We start from the raw sequence: 26,003 nt of genomic DNA on the forward strand, positions 1-26,003 counted from the left end.
ATTGAAGAGTTTTAGTTGAATGTGTGAGCCGTGTTTGGTGGAGTGTCTCAGTGTTTGGTGAAATGTTGATCCAGTGAAGTCTCAGCACCTGTGGGCAGGCAGATGGTTAATTAGACACTGTAACATTTTATTCCAACATTAAGGTACCGAGTGTTCCGAGTGTGACAATTTCTGGGTCAATTAATACAATGCACCTGGAAGAAGATCCTCCTTATTATGATCAGGATCTGTCTCTGCTAATCTCTGCCGTGCTTATGTAACTCGAATACCGTGTGCATTCTCATGCTCCCAAGCCCTAACTTATAGAATCGTAGAACAGCACAGCACAGCAGGAGGCCATTCGGCCCATCGAGTCTGCGCCGGCTCTTTCGAAGAGCAATCCCGTTAATCCCACTCCCCCGCTCTTTCCCCAGATCCCTGCAATTATTTCTCTTTCAAGTATTTATCCAACTCCCTTTTGAAGGTTACTGTTGAATCTGTATCCACTGCCCTATCAGGCAGCGCATTCCAAATCCTAAACACTCGCTGTGTAAAAAAGTTTTCCTCATGTCACCGCTGGTTCTTTTGCCAATCACCTTTAATCTATCGCACCTTTATTTCCTCTCTTGCCTCCTCTCAGATCCTTTTCACCTTCCCTTCCCGTCACCCAGTCACTCCACCTTTTATTTCACCCCATTTGGGTACTTTACAAACTTTTCCCCCCTCCAGCCCCTATCCATTGCTGCTCTTTTGCCTTCCTACTCTCCTACCGCCGTCCCTGGTTTGAATCCCCCCTTTAATAAGCCCACAAGCCACCCCGCTGTGCGACAATTGGTGTTCTCAAAATTCTCATCCTTGTTTGCAAATCCCTCCATGGCCCTCGCCCCTTTCCCTGGCACTGTAACCTCCTCCAGCCCTACAACCCTCCGAGATCTCTGTGCTCCTCCAATTCTGCCCTCTTGAGCATCCCCGATTTGAATCGCTCCACCATTGGCGGCCGTGCCTTCAGCCGCCTGGGCCCCGAGCTCTGGGATTCCCTCCCTAAACCTCTCCGCCTCTCTCTCCTTCTTTAAGATGCTTCTTAAAACCGACCTCTTTGACCAAGCTTTTGGTCGCCTGCCCTAATATCACCTTATGTGGCTCGGTGTTAAATTGTGGCTGATTTATGCTCCTGGGGACGTTTTACTACGTTAAAGGCGCTGTATATAAATGCAAGATGTTGTTGTAATGCATCAACAGGGAGCATGCAAAACTTGGGTGCAAAACCGGAACTTTCCTTGACGTTAACACAAATGTTTCCTGGCATCGGAAAACAGGTGGGAGCTTCGTCCCGCCAGGGACGTGTGTTTTCCGAAGGTTGGGACCAGCGGCAATACTGAGGCGGGTGCTAATTTTTTATATTAATTTAGGGGCGTGACTGTCCTGCCTAGTTTCCTGTCACTTTCGTGTGAAAGGCTTTGAAAGTCCCCTTTAAGTGGGACTGCTAGGTCACGGTATCCCAGAGGTCACAGAAAGGACACAGCAATATAAAAGAGTGTGCACATTCAGCCATCTCGACACTTTTTTCTTCTGTTGGCACTTTGCTGTTCACTCAAGGAGACTTTGCGTCAATTATTGATGGCTCGTCTCTCAGTTACGTTCCTTTACTTACCTCCTCAGTTTTAACCCTTATCTCCCTCAAAGCCCAGAGCATACAGCGAGATCACAAGACAGCATGCACCAGGTTGGAGGTAGGTACTGGGACCGGACAGGGAGAGACTGCCTGGGCGGTGGTGGAACGCATGCAAGCGAGAACGTAAATGGCTGGGACGGAGAGCAGGTGGGCAAGGAGAAACTGGTTGGTGTTGAGCCTGGGGGGGTTTGTGTGCAGGAGGCAGATAGGGGCAGAAACCCCACAGGCTAGGAGGGCGTTAGGGACGGTTGTGATCGAGGTGCACTCATGGGGATGGGGGCATCTGAGGCTCGGGTGTCACCCAGTGGCTCAGTGGGCAGCACTCTCGCCTCTGAGTCAGAAGGTTGTGGGTTCATCGTCCCCACTCCAGAGACTTGAGCACAAAAATCCAGGCTGACACTCCCAGTGCAGTACTGAGGGAGTGCCGCACTGTCGGAGGGGCCGTCTTTCAGATGTGACGTTAAACCGAGGCCCCGTCTGCTCTCTCAGATGGACGTAAAAGATCCCACGGCCACTATTTCGAAGAAGAGCAGGGGAGTTCTCCCCAGTGTTCTGGCAAAAATTTAAATCTCAACCAACAGCTAAAAAAAAATTATCCGGTCATTATCACATTGCTGTTTGAGGGAGCTTGCTGTGCACAAATTGGCTGCCGCGTTTCCTACATTACAACAGTGACTACACTTCAAAAAGTACTTCAGTGACTGTAAAGCGCTTTGGGACGTCCTGAGGTTGTGAAAGGCGCTGGAGAAATGCAAGTCTTATTTTCTTACTCAGTGAGGCTGGGTCTTGTGTGGATGGGGCATTATTCAACCGGTGGGACAGAGGAGGCTGGTGTGTGAGGTCTGTAAGTACGGATCCGCCATTCAATGAGATCACGGCTGATCTGTATCCTAACTCCATCCACCAGCCTTGGCTACATATCCCTTAATACCCTTGGCCAGCAAAAAAATCTTATCGATCTCAGATTTAAAATTACTAATTGAGTGAGCATCGACTGCTTTTATGTGGGAGAGAGTTTCACACTTCTACCATCCTTTCCGTGAAGAAGTGTTTCCTACTCTAGTGTGGTTTAATGTCTGGGAGCATTGCGGGGGGTGTGGGGGGGCGATTGGCCTCAGAAGTTTTGTAGCTCCGGGAATGGGGAGTCCTGCAGTTTGGAAGTACTGGAGAATGGGATCAAAGTGTTTTGGAAGCACTGGGGAATGTTGCCGAACAGTGTGGGTGGTTCCGAAGTTCACCACCACTCGGCGGGGGTGGGGTGGGTGGAGTGGTCTGGGGTTTAGCGGGACTGGAGGGGTTGGGGGGAGGTTTCTGGAGTTTGATAGGGCTGTGCAAGGGTCCTTGTGAGCAGGTGATTGGCGTTTGGCAGGAGCGAGGAGCAGATCGTTCGGTCTGGAAGAACTAGGAGGAGGGACTTCAGGTTGGGAAACATTGCAAGAATCTCTTGGTGAGATCTTTGATTCCCTATGTTTGGATATTGGTGGCAATGATTAAAATGTTATTCAGCACCAGCAAGAACCAACACAATGACTGTATCCTAAGCAGCAGTTTACAAGGAACAATTAAGAGTCATACAGCCCCCTTTATGCCTTGAGTTACAGTCACGGTCAGCGTTATCTGCACCCCTCTCGCCGTGCCTCCTGGCTGTCCCGAGAATTACTTGAATCCTCCTCTGTTAACTTCTACACTTAACTGGTGTCCCTTTCTCATACCATATCTTTCAATTCAAATCTACGGATCTATCACTCGACTACCCCTGATAGGGTCTCTCTCTTCTCCTCAGATCTCACGCCGTCCCTCCCCTTCCGTGGAATGCACCTATTTCAAGAGATGTTATTGTGGCACGCGGGCCCCTTCTCATCCGTCCAGTCAGTCTGGTTCCTGTGGTTGCATAGATTCCAGCCCCAGCTGCATCTTGTTTTTCCCAAGTTATTAAACTCCTGTCTTTTCAAGGTCTGTGACTTTTCCCGGTGTTTTGTTCAGCTATAGTCTACTATAATAAAAATGTCAAGCTGATCAGTGCTTTTTTCCCATCAATCTTTTCGCTAAGCTGGTTACCTTGCCTTGTAACCCAATTCCAATTATATGCATCTGTGTGTGAGTATAATAAGTGTTAATAAACACATTAGTGACTGCCTGCATATATAGATGTATAAAGAAAATAAGTGTTAATCGACAAATTAATAAGTAAATTGACTATAATCTTGCAACACAGAGAGGGTTGGGAACTTTGGCAGTAATGTGGCTGGGGAAACTCTAGGATTGGTCAGCAGTGCGGGTTGGAGTGTGGATCTCGTTCGCACCAAGGGAGGAGGTCCTGGGGTTTAGCGGGACTGACAAACAACAATAACTTGCATTTATACCGCACCTTTAACGTCATAAAACGTCCCCAGGCACATCACAGGAGTGTTAATCCGACAAAATTTGACGCCGAGCCTCACAAGGAGATATCAGGACAGGAATCTTGGTCAAAGAAGCAGGTTTTAAGGAGCTTCTTAATGGAGGAAAGAGGGGCGGAGAGGTTTAGGGAGGGATTTCCAGAGATTAGGGACCCAGGCAGCTGAAGGCACGGCCGCCAATGGTGGAGCGATGAAATTGGTTGGAATGAGATTGGAGAAGCGCAGAGATAGAACCCTAGAACAGCACAGCCCAGAAGGAGGCCATTCGGCCCATCCAGTCTGCGCCGGCTCTTTCGAAGAGTAATCCAGTTAGTCCCACTCCCTCCCCATATCCCTGCAATTATTTTTCTTTCAAGTATTTATCCAATTTCCTTTTGAAGGCTATTATTGAATCTGTACCCCTGCCGTAGCCCTGAACTCAGATCTTTCTCCAGTTTCTATCCGATCTCCACTCTCGACCTCTCCCACTCATCTTGTCCATGCGATCCACTTCCTGCTCCCTCGACCCTATTCCCACCAAACTGCTGACCACCCAACTTCCTTTTGTGGCTCTCATGTTAACTGATATTGTTAATGGTTCTCTCTCCTCAGGCACTGTCCCCCTCTCCCTCAAATCTGCCGTCATCGCTCCTCTCCTCAAAAAACCAACCCTTGACCCCTCCGCCCTTGCAAACTGCCGCCCCATCTCCAACCTCCCTTTCCTCTCCAAGATTTTTGAACGATTAGGGAGTCACGGTTATGGGGGAGCGGGCAGGGAAGTGGAGATCGAGGGGCCAAATGACCGACTCCTGCTCCTACGTCTTATGTTATGTCTTTCCTTCTATCTCAATCCTTCATGATTTTGAACACCTCTATCAAATCTCCCCTTAACCTTCTCTGCTCCAAGGAGAACATTCCCAGCTTCTTAGTCTTTCCAGCCAGCAAAAGCCAGAAATTAAATGCATTTACATAAAATAAATCAGTATTTCCCATTTCTTACTGTTAAGTCTATCTTTTGGTCTGTCATAACCTTACCGAGCAGATACTGGCAAGAGCACATTTCATATAACGGCGCAGGACACTAAGGCTCAGGCAATGAAACAGTTAAACAAAGAAAGGCGTGCATTTCTATAGCGCCTTTCACGAACACCAGATGTCAAGCGCTTTACAGCCAATGAAGTATTTTTGAAGTGTAGTCGCTGCTGTAATGTAGGAAATGTGGCACACAGCAAGCTCCCACAAACAGCAATGTGATAATGACCAGATCATCTGTTTTCAGTGATGTTGGTTCAGACGGGGCCCCGGTTTATCGTCTCATCCGAAAGACAGCACCTCCGACAGTGCGGCGCACCCTCAGTATTGCACTGGAGTGTCAGCCTGGATTTGTGTGCTCAGGTCTCTGGAGTGGGACTTGAACCCACAACCTTCTGACTCAGAGGAGAGAGAGAGAGAGAGAGAGTGCTACCCACTGAGCCACAGCTGACATCACCAAGGCTGAGGCAATGAAACAGTTAAAGCATTCGGAATATGGTAAATAAAAAGCCCTTCATTCCACTTACTCCTCAAACTATGCTGCCATTCCGTTTTGCAGGTCAATTTATTAAACGTGTGGGATAAGAGTGGGGTGGGGGTAGGAAATACAGCAAGGTGAGTATGTGCTCCTGCTAAGTTAATGTACCTTTTTTGACCAATCCAGCAGGTGTTAGCCGCCTCCCCCCGCGGGAGGATACAGAGAACGATGCACTGAGCTGTCAAAGTTGGGGGAATTGGTAGGAGCACGATTTATGATCAGTAGGAGTGATACAAGATTGCAATCCAATTAAAGCAATATGGATCTGTGTTTATGTTTTTCCCCCCCCAATGGACCAAATTTAAGTTGCATGCTCAAATTTAAACATGGGACATTTGGCAGGTCTAGATGTCCCAATCCCAACCTTCCTCAAACACTTAATGTTATTGATGAGAAAAAATAAACACGTGCCCATCCGTTAGCCTTGCAAACTGTTGAGAGAACCTTATTTTACTCACCTTATCTCTCCCCCCCACCCTGCATTAAATGCAACTGTCACAAATAATGCTTCGATACCAAAATATCTCCATGAATGAAAAATAAGATGCAATTGTGAGAATCGCAATTATTCTCACAGATAATGCTGCAAGACCAAAAAAACATCTCCATGAAAAATAAGAGTACATGTAAAATGCAATTCTCATAAATAACGCTTCAATATCACAGTATTTCCATATACGTCTGATCTCAGGTGCACCCTACATATTCACCACAGATGTCAATGCCACACTTTTTTATTTATATATAAAATATATAAACACATCAGGAAGTGGGAGTTAACGTTAATAAACTGACGTCATTGGACAATATACGACTACAACAGCAACTCATCAAATATGCAAAACAAAAATCACAACACCAACCAACAGGAAAACGCTCTTTTTATATATATGATGATGAGATGAGATGAAGTGTGCCACTTAAAGGGAGATTGCTACAAGCAGCTTGTTGCAGCGGCGGGGAGTGAGTGAGTGAGAGAGAGCGAGCTCCGGGCAACGTTCCATTCCCCGGGCCAGCGTTCTATATCCCCCGGGCAACGTTCCATTTCCCGGGTCCGGCCCCGGGCCGCACCAGTCACGCGCTCCAGGAGCAGGTCTTGCTGTCGCTGGCTGGCTGGTTGCACCGATCATGGCGGAACAGTTTGCAGCACCTGCGGGTTTGCAGCAAGTTTTGCAAACAACAGCCGCCGCCACCACCGTCAACGGGGAGGCGTGCACCCGGGCCCCGGCCCCAACCGAGCGGGACCCGGTCATTTACTTCGTCAAGAATGCGGGCTGCCCGCCGCACCCGGGATCCTCGTCTCCTCCTCCCGCTTCCTCCCCGACGCAGCTGCCCGGCGCCAGGCCCGGGAGAAGTAAGTGCAAGGAGGCGGTTCGCCTGCAACTTGGTTTTTTTTTCTTCTTTTGCATTTTCTTGGGGAAGGGAAGGGAAGAGTTGTGTGTGTGCAAATAAAACACACACACACACTCACTGGCGCTGCAGCGGGTTCTTGCAAGTGTGTATGTGTGTGTGCGCGCGCTTTGCAGACTGTTAGAAACCTGTGGCTGGAGTTTTAACCACAAGTGTGTGTGTAAGGGGTAGAGGTAGTTTAATTAAGAGGTTGCAATCGATTTGCAATTAAAACTGCTGTGCATCCCCCTCTCCTTGACACCACCTGAGGGTCTCTCTGGGTCCTAATGTCTGTTGGGTTTGGGTTGAGCTTCAACTGGTGTTTTTGTGCAAGGGAAGGCGAGTGCTGCAACTCCTTATCCTGGTCGGTAGGACTTCGCTGTATCTGCCCTGCCCCCTCAAACAGGCGAAGGTGGCGATTCATACAAAAGAAAGACTTGCATTTCTATAGTGCCTTTCACAACCACCAGGACGTCCCCAAGCGCTTCACAGCCATAAAGTACTTTTTTGAAATGTAGTCACAGAGCGAGGACATTCGGCCCATTGTGTCCGTGCCGGCCAACAAAGCTCTCCAGCCTAATCCCACTTCACAGAATCCCCACAGTGCAGATAGAGGCCATTTCGGCCCATCGAGCCTGCACCGACACATATCCCACCCTATCCCCGTAACCCCACGTATTTAATCCCCCTAACACTAAGGGTCAATTTATCATAGCCAAATCAACCTAACCCGCACATCTTTGGACTGTGGAAGGAAACCGGAGCACCCGGAGGAAACCCACGCAGACACAGGGAGAATGTGCAAACTTCACACAGACAGTCGCCCGAGGCCGGATTCGAACCCGGGTCCCTGGCGCTGTGAGGCAACAGTGCTAACCACTAGCCCTGTAGGTTACGGCACTTCAAGGGCATATCCAATACTTTTTAAATGTGATGAGGGTTTCTGCCTCTCCCACCCTTTCAGGCAGTGAGTTCCAGACCCCCCACCACCCTCTGGGTGAAAAATGTTCTCCTCAACTCCCCTCTAATCCTTCCACCAATTACTTTAAATCTCTGCCCCCTGGTTATTGACTGCTCTGCTAAGGGAAATAGGTCCTTCCTATCCACTCTATCTAGGCCCCTCATAATTTTATGCATCTCAATTAAATCTCCCCTCGGCCTCCTCTGTTCCAAAGAAAACAACCCCAGCCTCTCCAATCTTTCCTCATAGCTAAAATTCCCCAGTCCTGGCAACATCCTTGTAAATCTCCTCTGCACCCTCTCTAGTGCAATCACATCCTTCCTGTAATGGGGTGACCAGACCTGCACGCAGTACTCTAGCTGCGGCCTGCAACCAGATAACCTGTTTTAGTGTTTGGTTGAGGGATCAATATTGGCCCCAGGACACCGGCGAGAACTCCCCTGCTCCTCTTCCAGTAATGGCCATGGGACCTTTTACACCCACCTGACTGGGCAGACGGGGTCTCATCCGACAGAAGGCACCTCCGACAGTGCAGCGCTCCCTCGGTACTGTGCTGGAGCGTCGGCCTAGAATTTTGTGCTCAAGTCTCGAGTGGGACTTGAACCCACGACCTTCTGACTCCGAGGCAGCTGAACCACGGCTGACGACTTGTACTGTCACTGTATAATACTGGATCTGCCCTCTTCATCACCACGCAGGAAAACAAATACATTTTGAATAAAATCTATAGAAAATCTCAGGTTCCCTGAATTAGCTTGAACTTTGGGCTTCGCTCTTCCAGTAGAGTTGCTGTGATAGAGCTGATGTACTCAGTTAGCTTGACAGAAGGTCCACGCTCATTATAATCTGAGATCTGTCCCCAAGTCCTTTTTTAAAATCATTCTTGGGATGTGGGCATCGTTGGCAAGGCTGGCATTTATTGCCCATCCCTAGTTGCCCTTGAGAAGGTGGTGGTGAGCCACCTTCTTGAACCGCTGCAGTCCGTGTGGTGAAGGTGCTCCCACAGTGCTGTTAGGGAGGGAGTTCCAGGATTTTGACCCAGCGACGATGAAGGGACAGCCGATATATTTCCAAGTCAGGATGGTGTACTCTTCTTAGTGGGGTGATTTAAACAAATTGTCTGTAAATTAATAAAACTTTAAAAGAACCGTAACAAATTAAATTCAAATTTGATTGGCCGGCTTGATGATGCACTCCAGTCCCCGCGGCACCCACTGGTCGCGGAAGGCCTCAAGCGTGCCGGCGGACACCGCGTGCTCCATCTCCAGGGCCACCCGGGCGCGAACATGGCCGCAGAAGAGAGGCAGGAAATCTGGCCGGATGACCACCTCGACCGCCCGCTGCCTGGACCAGTTAATGGCTTTTTTGGCCAGTCCCAGGAGCAGTCCTACGAGGAGGTCCCCCGATCTGCCCGCTCTCCCCCGCACCGGCTGACCAAAGATCAGGAGCGTGGGACTGAAGTGCAGCCAAAAATCGAGGAGCGGACCCTTCAAATAATGAAAGAGTCAGGATGGTGTATGACTTGGAGGTGGAACTTGGAGGTGGTGGTGTTGCCATGGGATGGCGGGGGTTGGGGAGTGGGTAGGAGCGGGGGGGGGCGGGGGGATGTGATAGGCGGGGGCAGGCAGGGAAGAGAGGAATTGTCTGGTCGTGATGCTCTAGCTATCACGAGCTGTGGGCTTTGGGGCAGGCTTCTTGGACCAGCTCACTTCTCCTGCCCGCCATTTCCGTATGTTCATATACCGGCAGATTTCCTGCGATATTACTCAGGGTGTGTTGGATTATTTGTATCCCTTATAACACAAAGGGATGTCGTGTCAGTAACTGGCGCTGGTATGTTGGCCACTGATTTTATACAATGACAGCATTCAGTTCTGTTCTACTTAATCAACAGGGTATGATGGGTTTCAGTTGTTGCAGGAAACAAATCTGTGTTACAGGAAGTAAATCTGTGAACTGATTTTTGACGTCTCGCTACGTTAAAGGCACTACTGAAATATTTTATAACGTGCAATTATAGATTAACTAGCAGGGGGGGCCCGGCGTTGCCAGGGCAGTTTTAGAGGGCCGCGTGGTTGACGGACGGACGGCCGGCCGCTGCCGCTCCCCCGCTCTGTGTCTCGGGCCGAGCGGTTGTGAGGCCCGGCCGGAGTGACCCCAACTCACCTCCCGCTCCGGCGGGCCGACGCAGCTGCCCCGCTCGCTGTTGAGGAAAAGCAGGGGGAAAAATGGCGGCGAAGTTTCGGGAGGCTGCAGGATTAGGTCCCGCCCGTGATGCACCGATTGGTCAACCATCAGGTCACTGAACTGTAGGATTGGTCAACCATCACGTCACTCAACGCTAATGAGCGGTAGGATTGGTCAACCGCTAATGAGCGGATTTTTGAAGGTTTTTTGTATACTGTCCGAACAATTTTTGTCTGACCAAAAAGTAAATACGTCTAACTTTGAGTAGTTACTGTTATGGAAGGGAATGCGGAAGCTCATTTGCGCACAGCAAGATCCCACAGACAGCGAGTGAGCAAATCGAGCAGTTGATCTTGTTTTGTTTGGCAGTTGAGGGAGGAGACGTTGACTGGGAGCCACCTCTGCTCACGAGACCATCCGAGAGAGGGCCAGACCTGGGGGGGGGCCTCGGCTTAACTCCTCGTCCTGAAAGACGGCACCTCCGACAGCGGGCTCGCTTCCTGGAGTGACTTGTCAACCCAGAACCTTCTAACTTGGAGGTGAGAGTCACTGTTCCCTCCTAAGCTGCGCTTTGTTCCGCGCGGCTTGTTTATTTCAGTGCGCGGTCCCTTTAAGTTTCTCTGCGTTTCTTTAAATTTGGCGGCCGTGCCTTCAGCTGCCTGGGCCCTGAGCTCTGGAATTCCCTCCCTAAACCCCTCCGCCTCACTACCTCTCTTTCCTCCTTTAAGAAACTCCTTTAAAACCGACCTCTTTGACCAAGCTTTTGGTCACCTGCCCTAATTTATCCTTATGTGGATCGGTGTCAAATTTTTTGTCTTTAAAATACTCCTGTGCAGCGCCTTGGGATGTTTACTACGTTAAAGGCGCTATATAAATACACGTTGTTGTTGCGCGTGCGGTTTTTCCAGTGGAAGAGCTTGTGAGAGGCCTACGCGGGACCTTGCCAAGTACTGCGCGGCCACACACACACGTGCGCAGCTTAGAGTGAACATTGGTGAGCGTACTACCGACTGAGCCAAGTTGATGCATGAAAGAACTTGCACTTAATCTGGTGCCTTTTGCCACCTCTGGACGTCCCAAAGCACTTCACAGCCAATGAAGTACTTTTTTTTGAAGTGTAGTCACTGTTGTAATGTAGGAAACGAGGCAGCCAATTTGCACACAGCAAGATCTCACAAACAGCAATGTGATAATGACCAGTTAATCTGTTTCAGTCTAAAGGATGAATATTGGCCCAGGACACCATATGAATGTCTTGTATGTTTTCATTGTGAGTCAGAGCTTATGCTATTTTATAACTACAGGAGTCTTTTATATAATGTAACACACAATGTATTCTCATTAATCGCCTGTGAAATAGCTCCGACAAATATCTCTTTGTGATTGTCTCTGCTCCTGTCCTCTTTTGTTTCTTTTTCTTTCTCGCTATCTTATCTCTTTCTCTCGCTTTTTCTCTTCCGCTCTCTGCACACCTCCCCCTCGCACACTCTGGTGCGCACACTCCTCCCCATCGCACACTCCAGTGCGCGCACTCCTCCCCCCCGCGCACTCCGGTGCGCTCACTCCTCCCCCCCGCGCACTCCGGTGCGCTCACTCCTCCCCCCCGCGCACTCCGGTGCGCTCACTCCTCCCCCCCGCGCACTCCGGTGCGCTCACTCCTCTCCCCCGCGCACTCCGGTGCGCTCACTCCTCTCCCCCGCGCACTCCGGTGCGCGCACTCCGGTGCGCTCACTCCTCTCCCCCGCGCACTCCGGTGCGCTCACTCCTCTCCCCCGCGCACTCCGGTGCGCTCACTCCTCTCCCCCGCGCACTCCGGTGCGCTCACTCCTCTCCCCCGCGCACTCCGGTGCGCTCACTCCTCTCCCCCGCGCACTCCGGTGCGCTCACTCCTCTCCCCCGCGCACTCCGGTGCGCTCACTCCTCCCCCCCGCGCACTCCGGTGCGCTGCCCTCTTTCACAATCTCTTGTGGCGTGATCTCTCTCATGCTCTCTCCTGTCTCTTACATTGAAAAAGAAAGACTTGCATTTCTATAGTGCCTTTCATGACCTCAGGATGTCCCAAGGCGCTTTACAGCCAATGAAGTACTTTTTGAAGTGTAGTCACTGTTGTAATGTAGGAAACGCAGCAGCCAATTTGCGCACAGCAAGCTCCCACAAACAGCAATGTGATAATGACCAGATCAGCTGTTGCTTGAGGGATAAATATTGGGCACGACACCGGGGATAACTCCCCCCTGCTCTTCTTCAAAATAGTGCCGTGGGATCTTTTACATCCACCTGAGAGAGCAGATGGGGCCTCGGTTTAACGTCACATCTGAAAGACGGCACCTCCGACAGTGCAGCACTCCCTCTGACCTAGATTTTGTGCTTAAGTCTCTGGAGTGGGACTTGAACCCACAACTTTCTGACTTGGAGGCGAGGGTGCGACCCACTGAGCCACAGCTGAGACAAGGTAACACACCTGGTTTCTCTCGCTCCTCTCAGTGCAGCACCATATTCCGCACTGGCGATGGGGACAGGTCAGACAGTTGAGACTGAAAGGTGAAATGGAACTGAGGTCCAGGACAGCTGTGGAATTAAGTGTCCTGACGAAGGGTTTCGACCTGAAACGTTGACTCTATTTCTCTCTCCACGGATGTTGCCTGGCCTGCCGAGTTTTTCCAGCATTTTCTGTTATTTCGGATTTCCAGCATCCGCAGTATTTTGCTATCGTGGCATTAAGTGTGTTGGTCTTTGGACATTTGAGGGTGTGAATATGGCAGCGCAGGGCGGAGAGTGTGGATCTCGTGAAGCGATGAGAGCAGTGGTTCGCGGAGTGTTTAATGTCACGGAGATAGCTTGTGATCACCAGCAGATCCAAAAATGGGAAGAGTGAAATTTTAAGCTGGTATCCATGAGGAATGAGTGGGAACTGGAGACAGGCAGTGAGCAGAGATCCGTGGCTGTGGATACAGGTCTTCACAAGGACACAATGAAGCAGAGAAATGGAGAACAAGGATGAAAAGGGTAAAAGAGACACAGGGGTCACCATTGACCAGAAACTTAACTGGACCAGCCACATAAATACTGTGGCTACTTGAGCGGGTCAGAGGCTGGGTATTCTGTGGTGAGTGTCTCACCTCCTGACTCCCCAAAGCCTTTCCACCATCTACAAGGCACCACTCAGGACTGTACTCGCCACTTGTCTGGATGAGTGCAGCTCCAACAACACTCAAGAAGCTCGACACCATCCAGGACAAAGCAGCCCGCTTGATTGGCACCCCATCCACCACCTTAAACATTCACTCCCTCCACCACCGACGCACCGTGGCTGCAGTGTGTACCATCTACAAGATGCACTGCAGCAACTCGCCAAGGCGGGGATGGGCACCAGGTTGTAGTATTAGAAAGGAGAAACAAAAGGCACAAAGGATTGGGAGAGACAGATAGTACTAGAGTAAGATACAGTAAGGTATTAGGTGGGGTCAGACTAAGAGAACGCAGGATGGTCTAAGATGGGTTTACAGTGCATGTGTGTGAACGCATGAAGTGTAGTAAATAAGGTTGGTGAGCTGCAGGTACAAATAGCCACATGGGAATATGATGTCGTGGCAATAACGGAGACCTGGCTCTCAAAAGGGCAGGATTGAGTATTAAATATTCTTGGATATAAGGTGTTGAAGGAAAGATAGGAGGTGGTGTGGCAGTATTGGTTAAGGAGAATGTTACAGTGCTGGAGAGGGAGGATGTCCTGGAGGGGTCAAGGACAGAATCTATATGGCTAGAGTTAAGAAATAATAGTGGTGCCATTACACTACTAGGTGTATTCTATAGACCACCAAATAGTGGGGAAAAATATGGAGGAGCAAATTTGCAGAGAAATTTGAGAGATGCACGAACTATAGAGTAGTGATAATGGGGGACTTCACCTATCCTAATATAAACTGGGATAGTAATAGTGTAAAAGGCAGAGAGGGGTTAGAATTTCTGAAGTGTTCAGGAGAACTTTCTTGATCAGTATGTTTCCAGCCCGACGAGGGAGGAGGCATTGCTGGATCTGGTTCGGGGAATGAGGTGGGTCAAGTGGAGCAAGTGTCAGTAGGTGAACATTTAGGGAACGGTGATCATAAGGTTTAGATTAGCTCTGGAAAAGAACAAGGAGCAATCGAGAGTAAAAATACTTCATTGGAGGAAGGCCAATTTCAGTAGGTTGAGAATGGATCTGGTAAATTGAAAGATTGGCAGGCAAAACTGTAATGGAAATGGGCTGCCTTTAAAGAGGCAATAGTTCAAGTACAGTCGAGGTACATTCCCACTAGGGAGAAAGGTAGGGCAACTAAAGTCCGAGCTCCCTGGATGACAAGAGATGGAGAGTAAGATGAAGCAGAAAAAGAGCGCATATGACATGTCTGGTTGAGAACACATCTTCGAATCAGGCTAAATATAGAACGTTCAGAGGAGAAGTGAAAAAGAAAATGAGAGGCAAAGACGGCATGAGAATAGAATGGCAGCCAACATAAAAGGTAATCCAAAAAGAACATAAGAACACGGAGCAGGCAATTCGAGCCTGCTCCGCCATTCAATGAGATCATGGCTGATCTTCTGCCTCAACTCCATTCACCGGCCCTATCGCCATATCCCTTGATTCCCTTACTAGTCAGAAATCTGTTTTGAATATACCCAATGACTGAGCCTCCACAGCCCTCTGGGGTAGAGAATTCCAAAGATTCACCACCCTCTGCGAAGAAATTTCTTCTCATCTCAGTCCTGAATGGCCTCCCCTTTATCTTGAGGCTGTGGCCCCTGGTTCTAGACTCCCCAGCCAAGGGAAACATTCTCCCAGCATCCACCCTATCAAGCCCTGTAATAATTTTGTATGCTTCAATGAGATCCCCTCTCATTCTTCTGAATTCAAGAGAATACAGGCCTAGTTTACTCAATCCCTTCTCATACGACAGTCCCGCCATCCCAGGAATCAATCTTGTGAACCTTCGTTGCACTTCCTCTATGGCAAGTATATCCTTCCTTCGGTAAGGAGACCAAAATTGTACACAGTACTCCAGGTGTGGTCTCACCAAGGCCCTATATAATTGGAGTAAGACTTCTTTACTCCTGTACTCAAATCCTCTTGTAATGAAGGCCAGCATACCATTTGCCCTCCTAATGGCTTGCTGCACCTGTACATTCACTTTCAGTGACTCATGTACAAGGACACCCAGGTCCCTTTGAGCATCTGCATTCCCCAATCTTTCACCATTTCGGAAATACTCTGTCTTTCTGTTTTTTCTACCAAAGTGGATAACTTCACATTTATCCACGTTATATTCCATCTGCCATGTTCTCGCCCACTCACTGAGCCTGTCGAGATCCCCTTGAAGCCTCTTCACATCCTCTTCGCAACTGACACTGCCACCTAGCTTTGTATCATCAGCAAATTTGGAAATGTTACATTTAGTCCCTTCACCCAAATCATTGATGTAGATTGTGAATAGCTGGGGCCCAAGCACCAATCCTTGCGGTACCCCACTAGTCACAGCCTGCCACCCTGAAAAAGACCCGTTTATCCCTACTCTTTGTTTTCTGTCTGTTAACCAATTCTCAATCCATGCTAGTATATTACCCCCAATTCCATGTGCCCTAATTTTATTCACCAACCTCTTATCGAAGGCCTTCTGAAAATCCAGATACACCACATCTACCGGTTCCCCTTTGAGGATGTAACTAGTGGAGTAGACAAAGAACTCCAATAGGTTTGTTAAACAGGATTTCCCTTTCATAAATCCATGTTGACTCTGCCCAACCTTACTATTAGTTTCTAACTGCCCAGTTATTGCATCCTTTACAATAGATTCCAGCATTTTCCCAACTACTGATGTGAGGCTAACAGGTCTGTAGTTCCCCATTTTCTCTCTTCTCTTAAATAGCGGGGTTACATTTGCTATCCTCCAATCTGCAGGAACCGTTCCAGAATGTATAGAATTTTGGATGATGACAACCAATGTGCCCACTATCCCAATGGCCACCTCTTTCAAAACCCTAGGATGTAGGTCATCTGGTCCTTGGGATTTATTGACTTTTAGTCCTATTAATTTTGCTAGTACTGTTTTTTTTTTATAGGCATATAAATAGTAAACAGGTAGTAAGAGGAGGGGTGGGGCCGATCAGGGACCGAAAAGGAGTCCTACGCATGGAGGCAGAGGGTATGGCTGAGGTGCTAAATGAGTACTTTGTATCGGTCTTCACCAAGGAAAAAGATGCTGCCATAGACATAGTGAAAGAGGAGGCAGTTGAAATACTGGATGGGATAAAAATTGATACGGTGGAGGTACTAGAAAGGCTGGCTGTACTGAAAGTAGATTAGTCACCAGGACCAGATGGGATGCATCCTAAGACGCTGAGGGAAGTGAAGGAAGAAATCATGGAGGCACTGGTCATAATCTTCCAATTCTCCTTGGATACGGGGGTGGTGCCAGAGGACTGGAGAATTGCAAATGTTACACCCGTGTTTTAAAAAGGGTGTAAAGATAAACCCAGCAACTACAGGCCGGTCAGTTTAACCTCGGTAGTGGGGAAGCTTTTAGAAACCGTAATCAGGGACAAAATTCACAGTCACTTGGACAAGTGTGGATTAATTAAGGAAAGCCAGCACAGATTTGTTAAAGGCGAATCGTGTTTAACTAACTTGATTGAGTTTTTTGATGAGGTAACAGAGAGGGTTGATGAAGGTAATGCGGTTGACATGGTGTACACTGATTTCCAAAAGGCGTTTGACAAAGTGCCACATAATAGGCTTTCCAGCAAAGTTGAAGCCCATGGAATAAAAGGGACAGTGGCAGCATGGATACGGAATTGGCTAAGTGACAGGAAACAGAGTAGTGGTGAACGGTTTTTTTTGGACTGGAGGAAGGTATACAGTGGTGTTCCCAGGGGTCGGTTCTAGGACCACTGCTTTTCTTGATATATATTAATGACTTGGATGTGGGTATCCAGGGCACAATTTCAAAATTTGCAGATGAGACAAAACTTGGAAGTATAGTGAACAGTGAGGAGGACAGTGATCGACTTTAAGAGGACATAGACAGGCTGGTGAAATGGGCAGACATGTGGCAGATGAAATTTAACGCAGAAAAATGTGAAGTGATACATTTTGGTAGAAAGAATGAGGAGAGGAAATATAAACTAAAGGGTACAATCCTAAAGGGGGTGCATGAACAGAGACCTGGGGGTATATGTGCACAAATCGTTGAAGATGGCAGGGCAGGTTGCGAAAGCAGTTTAAAAAAGCTTATGGGATCCTGGGCTTCATAAATAGAGGTATGGAGTACAAAAGCGTGGAAATTATGATGACCCTGTAAACAAAACACTGGTTCGGCCTCAGCTGGAGTATTGTGTCCAATTCTGGGCACCGCACTTTAGGAAGGATGTGAAGGCCTTAGAGAGGGTGCAGAAAAGATTTACGAGAATGGTTCCAGGGATGAGGGACTTCAGTTACGTGGATAGACTGGAGAAGCTGGGGTTGTTCTCCTTGGAGCAGAGAAGAGTGAGAGGAGATTTGATAGAGGTGTTCAACATCATGAGGGGTCTGGACAGAGTAGAGAGAGAGAAACTGTTCCCATTGGCAGAAGGGTCGCGAACCAGAGGACACAGATTTAAGGTGATTGGCAAAAGAACCAAAGGCAACATGAGGGAAAACTTTTTTATGCAGAGTGGTTAGGATCTGGAATGCACTGCCTGAAAGGGTGCTGGAGGCAGACTCGATCACGGCTTTCAAAAGGGAATTGGATAAGTACCTGAAGGAAAAAATTTGCAGGGCTACGGGGAAAGGGCGGGGGAGTGGGACTAGCTGAAGTGCTCTTGCAGAGAGCCGGCACGGGCTCGACGGGCCGAATGGCCCTCTTCCGTGCTGTAACCATTCTACTGTTCTATAAGACTTCTTCGGCAGCACCTCCCAAACCCGCAACCTCTACCGCCTAGAAGGACAAGGGCAGCAGGTGCATGGGAACACCACCACCTCCAAGTTCCCCTCCAAGTCACACACCATCCTGACTTGGAAATATATCGGCCGATCCTTCATCGTCGCTGGGTCAAAATCCTGGAACTCCCTCCCTAACAGCACTGTGGGAGCAGCTTCACCACACGGACTGCAGCGGTTCAAGAAGGCGGCTCACCACCACCTTCTCAAGGGGCGATTAGGGGTGGGCAATAAATGCCGGCCTTGCCAGAGACACCCACATCCCAGGAATGAATAAAAAAGTTAATGTAGAGCAGCAGAACTTCAAGATGGGCGTTCCTGGAAAAGACCTGGCAGCGAATTAAACAATAGAAATCAAAATACAGAGGATGCTGGAAACCTGAAAAACATGAAAATCTGGAGACACTCGGCAGGTTGGGCAGCACTCATGGAGAAATCATGAAAAAGAAACACTTGCATTTCTATAGCGCCTTTTACAACCTCAGGACTTCCCAAAGTGTTTTACAGCCAATGAAGTACTTTTTGAAGTGTAGTCACTGTTGTAATATTGGAAACATGGCAACCAATTTGCGCACAGCAAGCTCCCACAAACCACAATGTGATAATGACCAGGTAATCTGTTTTTAATGATGTTGATTGAGGGATAAATATTGGCCCCAGGACACCGGGGAGAACTCCCATCCCCTGCTCTTCTTCGAAATAGAGGCTGTGGGATCTTTTACGTCCACCTGAGAGGGCAGACGGGGCCTCGGTTTAATGTCTCCTCCGAAAGGTGGCACCTCCGACAGTGCAGCACTCCCTCAGTATTGCACTGGGTGTGTCGGCCTGGATTTTTGCGCTCAAGTCTCCGGAGTGGGTGGAAAGTTGAAGATGGTGGCTCCTACTCCATAAAATTCTGATTGATTACCTCCTGCACTTGACAGTTTGGGATTGATAGCTTTAGGAGTGACTGAGGTTTTTTTTGCCATTTGCTCATTCCTCATTTAAAATCCTAGAATGATACAGAGCTGAAGGAGGCCATTCAGCCCATCGTGCCTGTGTCGGCTCTTTGAAAGAGCTCTCCAATTAGTCCCACTCCCCCCTGCTCTTTCCCCATAGCCCTGCAATGTTTTCCAATTTTATTGTACTTACTGAACAACGTGGACACCTTTCCTTGGACAACGTGGACCAATTGCCATACCTCGGGAGCCTACTGTCAACAAGGGCAGACGTCGACGACGAAGTCCAACGCCGCCTTCAGTGTGCCAGTGCAGCCTTCGGTCGCCTGAGGAAGAGAGTGATTGAAGACCAGGACCTGAAACCCGGCACTAAGCTCATGGTCTACAGAGCAGAGGTGATACCCGCCCTGCTGTAGGCCTCAGAGACATGGACCATGTACAGCAGGCACCTCAAAAGCACTTGAGAGGAACCACCAACGCTGCCTCCGCAAGATCCTGCAAATCCATTGGCAGGATAGGCGCACCAACGTCTGTGTTCTTGCTCAGGTCAAAATCCCCAGCATCGAAGCTTTGACCACGCTCGATCAGCTCCGATGGACGGGTCACATTGTCCGCATGCCCGATACGAGACTCCCAAAACAAGCGCACTACTCGGAGCTCCAACATGGCAAGAGAGCCCCAGGTGGGCAGAGGAAACGCTTCAAGGACACCCTCAAAGCCTCCTTGGGAAAAAGTACAACGTCCCCACCGACACCTGGGAATCCTTGGCCCAAGACCGCTCAAAGTGGAGGAGAAGCATCCGGGAAGGCGGCGAACAGCTCGCGTCTCTTCGCCGGGAGCAAGCGGAAGCCAAGCGCAAGGAGCGGAAGCGCTCGTCAACCCAATCACCCCGCCCCTTCAACCACCGTCTGCCCCACCTGTGACAGAGACTGCAGGTCCCACATTGGACTCATCAGTCACCTGAGAACTCATTTTTAATGTGGAAGCAAGTCATCCTCGGTTCCGAGGGACTGCCTAAGAAGAAGACAACTTACTGAATCAACTACTTTTGACACATATTGGTTTGTCTGATCTTTGGTTGAAATGAAGCCTTGGCTGCCAAGTAACCAGTCGTTAACTAATTCCTCAGCTGCGGTGTGACGACTAATTCCTCAGCTGCGGTGTGACAAAACAGGCCCATACAAGACTTTTAATTGTATAGATGCATCGCTATCTTAGCATTAACTGCAGCACGTGGAATTTTTTTGGCAGCTTGGTCCTGAGGTCTTGGTACACTCTTCACACCAATAGCAGTAGATGCTCAGTTAATTTTCAATCTGCGATCCCAGGATTTTTGCTAGATACGGGTATAAAAGGATATGGAGCCAAAGTGGGCGAATGGAGTTAAGAAACGGATCAGCCAGGATCCCATTGAATGGCGGAACAGGCGCGAGGGGCTGAATGGCCTCCTCTTCCTGTTCTTATGTTGGTTGCCGCAAGGCTCCTCTGCAGAGGCCTCTCGTGCCAAGGCTCCTCGGCACATCCTAAATTTGTGCTACTCTGCATAGAGGTTACAACCTGGAAACAGGCCATTCGGCCCAACCAGTCTGTCGGTTCGAGCCCTCCACACCAAATAGTTCGAATCACATTTGCCCGCTCTGTTCCCTTACTCCTCCCAACCCTTTTCCATCATCCTCCTCTCCCAGCTAACCTTCAATGTCCTCAGCCGCACTAACATTGGAAGTGAATTCCACAGCTCGCGCGCTCTCTCAAAGATAAAAGTTTCTCCTGCCCTCTTAATCTCTTGTGTCTATGGGCCTTCGTTCTTGACGCCGCCACCACCCCCCCCCCCCCCCCCCCACCCAATAACTAGTAGTGGAGGTGGGGGGAAAGAAGGCAGTGAGTGATTCAGACCACTACGCTCCAAGGTCAGATTGAAACCTGACTCTGGTTATACTGGGGGTGATTTTAACCCCACTCGCTCAGCAGAAACCTGGCGGGCGGGGCAGTTAAAATCGCCCCGGCTCTTAGCTGTCCGAAAGCCGCCACGATTGCAACATCTGCGATTATTAACCCGCTCTCCTGAGCAGGCAGCGAGGACAGGCGCCCGGAGCCAACATTATGTTGCAGCCCGATGATGTCATTGAGACCCGACTGTAATTTTAACTCTGGGCCTGAGCGGGGAACCCCCGTGAAGTTAAAGTCGGGGCCTGAAACCACTTTGCCATGACATAGAAAGGTGGTTGTATAACCACACCAGTACTTTTTGGTACTTTTTTTTTCTCCCCTAAATATATAATGGCCCAGAAATTCGGGTCGGGGGCTTCCCGCGGGTGCAAGCCTCCGACCTGCACTTACCTAGCGCGCCGGCTGTTGAGCTGTGGGCCCGCGTGGGATTCCGATCCAGGGCCTCCTCCAGCTGCCAGCGCGCGGTGCTTGCGTATCCCAGGGGTGCAGTTAGTTTGATGCGTCCCCTGGGATCACGTGGGTCATGGAGAGCCAATCGGAGCAGGGAATGCTTCATTCATAAGTTTGATAGGAAGAGCTGTCAAACCTATAAATACTATAAGTCCCAAAACATCACTAAAACTTCAAATAAATTTAAAAAAAAAAAAAAAAAAATCACATTTTTATAAAATAACTATAACTATAAATTATATAATTATTTTAAACAATAATTTAAATTTTGAAAAAATTAATTGCATTTTCTAACGGGGCTAAAAATAAACTTACCTTTCTTGAAAGTATTTAAAAATAATAAACCTGTGGAAAAAATGTTTTAATTTTAATTAATTCACCACTTACCTTGTTAAAAGCAGGCCTTGCGCCTGCTTTTTATATACTTAACTGCTGGAGACTTACCCGCCAGGAAAAACCTAGGAAAAAACGTAAGTTCGATGCGCACGCGCTGCCTCTCTGGCGCACGCATTCCACCTGTCGACCCCTTTCAGGGGAACAGAAGTGCCGGTTTCCCGCGAATGCGCAGTGCGTGCAGGAAACCGGCACTTCCATTGGGCCTATGGGTGAGTACCCAGCGCGTACTCACCCGTGGAGACACGAAGTTCTGGGCCATGGACTATGATACAAAGTAGGACATTTTAGGTACATTGGGGGCGAAATCGGGTGCCCTTGTACCTCCCCGGGGCGCAAATGGCATTGCGACCGGGCACGGTGCTGACATCGACTCCCGCCATATACGGCGTTGAGCCCTGATATCCATTGCTCGGAGATTGTGATGTCATCGCCGTGCGCATCGTCCCGGTAGCGCCCCGGACCCGAAATTTATTTCCGCCCCCCCCCGGCAGCAGCACCGGTCGAAAACACCGACAGCTGCAGGAGGCGTGCATCGGGCGGCCGGCCCCTTCGGGGGGCGATGATTAAAGGCGAGGTGGCCGAGGTAAGTGGGGGGGGAAAAAGAACGTTCTTGTTGCGGGTTCCTGCCCGCGATCGATCAGCTCTGCTGATCGCGCGGGATGGCGGCTGCCTCGGTTGGTCCAGGTAGGCACTTTTTCTATTGCAGAGCCTGGTAGCGATGACCCTTCCCTTTTGAGGGAGCGAAGGAGCCTTTGAACGCGGCGGCGCTGCACGGCCCAGTGCGCAGCGCTGCTGAAGTCTCCGCTTTTGGCGCTCCACTTCCTTCTTGGCGCACAAACGGTGAATTTTTAAAAAGTTTGAAATCGTTAGCGCCTGGCGCTAGCTTTTCAAACTTTTAAAAATTAGCACCCAAAACGGGGTGGTGGTGAATTTCACCCCCACAGACTTTATAAGGCGATACAAATACCACAAGATCTTTTAAAATATAAACTATTCTGGTATTCGCTTTGTAACTAGAATCCTAGAATAGTGCAGCACAGAAGGAGGCCATTCGGCCCATTGAGTCTGCGCCGGCTCTTTCGAAGAGCGATCCAGTCAGTCCCACTCCCCGGCTCTTTCCCCATATCCCTGCAATTTTTCTCCTTCAAGTATTTATCCAATTCCCTTTTGAAGGCTACTATTGAATCTGTGTCCACTGCCCTATCAGGCAGCGCGTTCCAAATCCTCACCACTCGTTGCGTTTATATAAAAAAAAAAAAAAAAAGTTTTTCCTCCCGTCGCCTCTGGTTCCTTTGCCGATCACCTTCAGTCTGTCTCCTCTGGTTATCGACCCTTCAGTCATTGGAAACAGTTTCTCCCTTATTTACTCTCACCCGAACCCTTCATGATTTTGAACACCTCTATCAAATCTCCTCTTAATCTTCTCTGCTCTAAGGAGAACAACCCCAGCTTCTCCAGTCTCTCCACATAACTGAAGTCGCTCATCCCTGGAACCATGCCAGCAAATCTCCTCCGCACTCTCTCCAAGGCCTTGACATCCTTCCTCAAGTGTGGTGTCCAGAATTGAACACAATACTCCAGCTGGGGCCAAAACTTTGTACTTTAGTACGCTCCTATCTTGCGTGGAAGATGCAGAGTAAGACTGCAAGCTTTATTTTGCTTGTTTGGTAGGGAAACCTGAGATTAAAACCCAGGCTTATTATTGTTGAAAGATAATGGAGTCCTTTCACCTTATTCATAGCAAAGTTCTCGACAGTTTTTAACAATAAGAAAGTTGTGGAACTTTCTGGCTATTTAAGAAAATATAACCAAGAATAACCTTGGACTCCAGTGAAATCGAGGGATATGGGGATGGTGCGGGAAAGTGGAGATGAGGTCAAAGATCAGCCATGATCTTATTGAATGGCGGAGCAGGCTCGAGGGGCCGAGTCCTGTTCCTAATTCTTGAAAGTTTCTTTTCATAACTGTTTCCTTTCTGACTCTTTCAATCTGAGTAAAGTTCTTCTACATTTTTTTTTTTGTCCCTCAGAGATTGTTTTAAAATTGGGAACATTTGAATCTCTATGACCTCGGCCATAGATTTTAAAGCACAGACTGCTCCGTGCTGGTGTTTATGCTCCACACCAGCCTCCTCCCACCCTTCTTCATCTCACCCTATCACTATATCCTTCTATTCCTTTCTCCCTCATATGTTGATCAAGCTTCCCCTTAAATGTATCTATACTATTCACCTCAACCAATCCCTGTGGTAGCAAGTTCCACATTCTCGCCTCTCTCTGGGTAAAGAAGTTTCTCCTGATTTTTTATTCGTTTACGGGATGTGGGCGTCACTGGCAATGTCAGCATTTATTGCCCATCCCTAATTGCCCTCGAAAAGGTGGTGGTGAGCCGCCTTCTTGTACCGCTGCAGTCCGTGTGGTGAAGGTGCTCCCACAGTGCTGTTAGGGAGGGAGTTCCAGGATTTTGACCCAGCGACGATGAAGGATCGGCGATCTACTTCTAAGTCAGGATGGTGCGTGACTTGGAGGGGAACTTGGAGGTGGTGGTGTTCCCATGCGTCTGCTGCCCTTGTCCTTCTAGGTGGAAGAGGTTGCGGGTTTGGGAGGTGCTGCCGAAGAAGCCTTGGCGAGTTGCTGCAGTGCATCTTGTAGATGGTACACACTGCAGCCACGGTACGCTGGTGGTGGAGGGAGTGAATGTTTAAGGTGGTGGATGGGGTGCCAATCAAGCGGGCTGCTTTGTTCTGGATGGTGTCGAGCTTCTTGAGTGTTGTTGGAGCTGCATTCATCCAGGCAAGTGGAGAGTATTCCATCACACTCCTTATTTGTGCCTCGTAGATGATGGAAAGGCTTTGGGGAGTCAGGAGGTGAGACACTCGCCACAGAATACCCAGCCCCTGACCTGCTCTTGTTGCCACAGTATTTATGTGGCTGGTCCAGTTTAAGTTTCTGGTCAATGGTGACCCCCAGGATGTTGATGGTAGTGGATTCGGCAATGGTAATACTGTTGCATGTCAAGGGGAGGTGGTTAGACTATCACTTGTTGGAGATAGTCATTGTCTCGCACTTGTTTGGTGCAAATTGTACCTGCCACTTATCAGCCCAAGCCTGAACGTCGTCCAGGTCTTGTATGCGGGCATGGACTGCTTCATTATCTGAGGAGTTGTGAATGGCGCTGAGCCCTGTGCAGTCATCAACAAACATCCCCATTTCTGACCTTGCATTGGAGGGAAGGTCATTGATGAAGCAGCTGAAGATGGTTGGGCCTAGGACTCTGCCCTGAGGAACTCCTGCCTCGATGTCCTGGGACTGTGATGATTGACCTTCAACCACCACAACCATTTTCCTTTGTGCTAGGTATGACTCCAGCCAGTGGAGCGTTTTCCCCCTGATTCCCATTGACTTCAGTTTTACTAGGGCTCCTTGATGCCAGACTCGGTCAAATGCTGCCTTGATGTCAAGGGCAGTCACTCTCTCCTCACCTCTGGAATTCCGCTCCTTTGCACATGTTTGGACCAAGGCTGTAATGAGGTCGGGAGCCGAGTGGTCTTTGCGGAACCCAAACTGGGCATCCGTGAGCAGGTTATTGGTGAGTAAGTGCTGCTTGATAGCACTGTCGATGACACCTTCCATCACTTTGCTGATGATTGAGAGTAGACTGATGGGGCGGTAATTGGCCAGGTTGGATTTTTCCTGCTTTTTGTGGACAGGACATATCTGGGCAGGTTTCCACATTGTTGGATAGATGCCAGTGTTGTAGCTGTACTGGAACAGCTTGGCTAGAGGCGCGGCTAGCACAAGCACTTAAGCCACAGCTGGAATACTGTGTGCAGTTCTGGTCGCCACACTATAGGAAGGATGTAATTGCATTGGAAAGGGTGCAGAGGAGATTCAACAGGATGTTACCTGGGCTGGAGCGCTTCAGCTATGAAGAGAGACTGGACAGGCTGGGGTTGTTTTCCTTGGAGCAGAGAAGGCTGAGGGGAGACCTGATTGAGGTGTACAAAATTATGAGGGGCATAGATAGGGTACGTAGAAAGTAACTTTTCCCCTTAGTAGATGGGTCAATAACCAGGGGCATAGTTTCAAGGTAAGGGGCAGGTGGTTGGAATCTGGAACTCACTGCCTGAAAGGGTGGTAGAGGCAGGAACTTTCAACATTCAAGAAGCATTTAGATGAGCACTTG

The 26,003-nt window shown here is 49.1% G+C and overlaps 1 protein-coding gene across 5 annotated transcripts in view; it reads left to right on the forward strand.

Annotated features, from left to right (window-relative positions):
* The first annotated feature begins 6,417 nt into the window (after positions 1-6,417).
* Positions 6,418-26,003, forward strand: part of rufy3 (RUN and FYVE domain containing 3) — a 137,616-nt gene continuing 118,030 nt past the window's right edge. The window contains exon 1 of one of the 5 annotated variants that reach the window (XM_086006065.1): positions 6,418-6,953. In XM_086006065.1, coding sequence (XP_085862191.1) covers positions 6,728-6,953 — 226 coding nt within the window. In that variant the 5' untranslated portion in view covers positions 6,418-6,727. The remainder of the gene's footprint in view (positions 6,954-26,003) is intronic. The other 4 variants (XM_086006066.1, XM_086006064.1, XM_086006044.1 and 1 more) reach the window with 4 other exon arrangements.

The sequence above is a fragment of the Somniosus microcephalus genome, chromosome 2 (genome assembly GCF_052327205.1).
Source record: "Somniosus microcephalus isolate GS21.2 chromosome 2, FLI_Smic_1.0, whole genome shotgun sequence".
NCBI classification, from domain to species: Eukaryota; Metazoa; Chordata; class Chondrichthyes; order Squaliformes; family Somniosidae; genus Somniosus; species Somniosus microcephalus.